This window comes from Dendroctonus ponderosae, unplaced genomic scaffold, assembly GCF_020466585.1.
Source record: "Dendroctonus ponderosae isolate FM_Combo_2020 unplaced genomic scaffold, Dpon_F_20191213v2 Dpon_F_20191213_9, whole genome shotgun sequence".
Taxonomy (NCBI): domain Eukaryota; kingdom Metazoa; phylum Arthropoda; class Insecta; order Coleoptera; family Curculionidae; genus Dendroctonus; species Dendroctonus ponderosae.
Genome location: NW_026019116.1, coordinates 950,433 through 951,181, shown reverse-complemented (window position 1 = coordinate 951,181; position 749 = coordinate 950,433). Strand labels below are relative to the sequence as shown.

At 35.6% G+C, this 749-nt stretch overlaps 1 protein-coding gene across 1 annotated transcript in view; it reads right to left on the bottom strand.

The window, feature by feature from the left end:
• Positions 1–268: 268 nt before the first annotated feature.
• LOC125505600 (cytosolic non-specific dipeptidase-like) overlaps positions 269–749 on the bottom strand; it is a 12,036-nt gene continuing 11,555 nt past the window's right edge. Inside the window, exon 2 of the mRNA XM_048669687.1 lies at positions 269–602. Within this exon, the coding sequence (XP_048525644.1) occupies positions 284–602 (319 nt within the window). The 3' untranslated portion in view covers positions 269–283. The remainder of the gene's footprint in view (positions 603–749) is intronic.

Below are 749 nucleotides of genomic sequence, written 5' to 3'. Positions count from 1 at the left end.
TGAAAATTCGCTCTGATAATTCGTCTGTGCAAATTGTCAGTTATGTGACTTTCGAGTTTTTTTTATTTTACTTTTAACAAATGTAAAATAAAATACCCCTTAAAGGGAATGACGCCAATTTTGAATTACCCTGTATATTACTGCTGCTGTCTTTAAGGCATACTATTTTATGGATTCAAACTCGATTGCTTCTTTTATACCCTAATGGGGATGGTAGCTTTGGTACAATAACGAAATAAGAGCATGGCCCAATCGAAGCTGAAAATGTCATTTACAGACTAATCTAAAGTGAAGAGAACTCAGAGATTCTGAGGTAAGTTTTAATGGCAATATCTAGAAGTGCCTGTGATTTTTCTATTTTAATCACATTGTTAGTCTTACCAAGCAATACTGGTGGTAATGGTATTTCTGAACCATCGTCTAGTTTCTGTCTACCAATATCTCGAATATCCACAGTCGCTCCTAAGGCGCGGAGCTTGTCAGCAGCCCATTCGATCATCCGTTTCACATCTGGGCGGTTTTGAGGCCAAGCTGATACCGATTTAATGGCTACAGCTTCTCGCAAGTTTTCAATGTACTTTAATTTATTTTCGTCGATTTTTCTATAACAAAAAAAAATATAAATTAAAAAAATTCACATAACTCGACGAAAATTATTCATTTCTTACTACAACTGTTTGCGGAGAGAGTCAAAATAAATGGGTCTTCCAGAATGTTTATCTCTTTTCTTTGTATGTACTGGGGGCAAC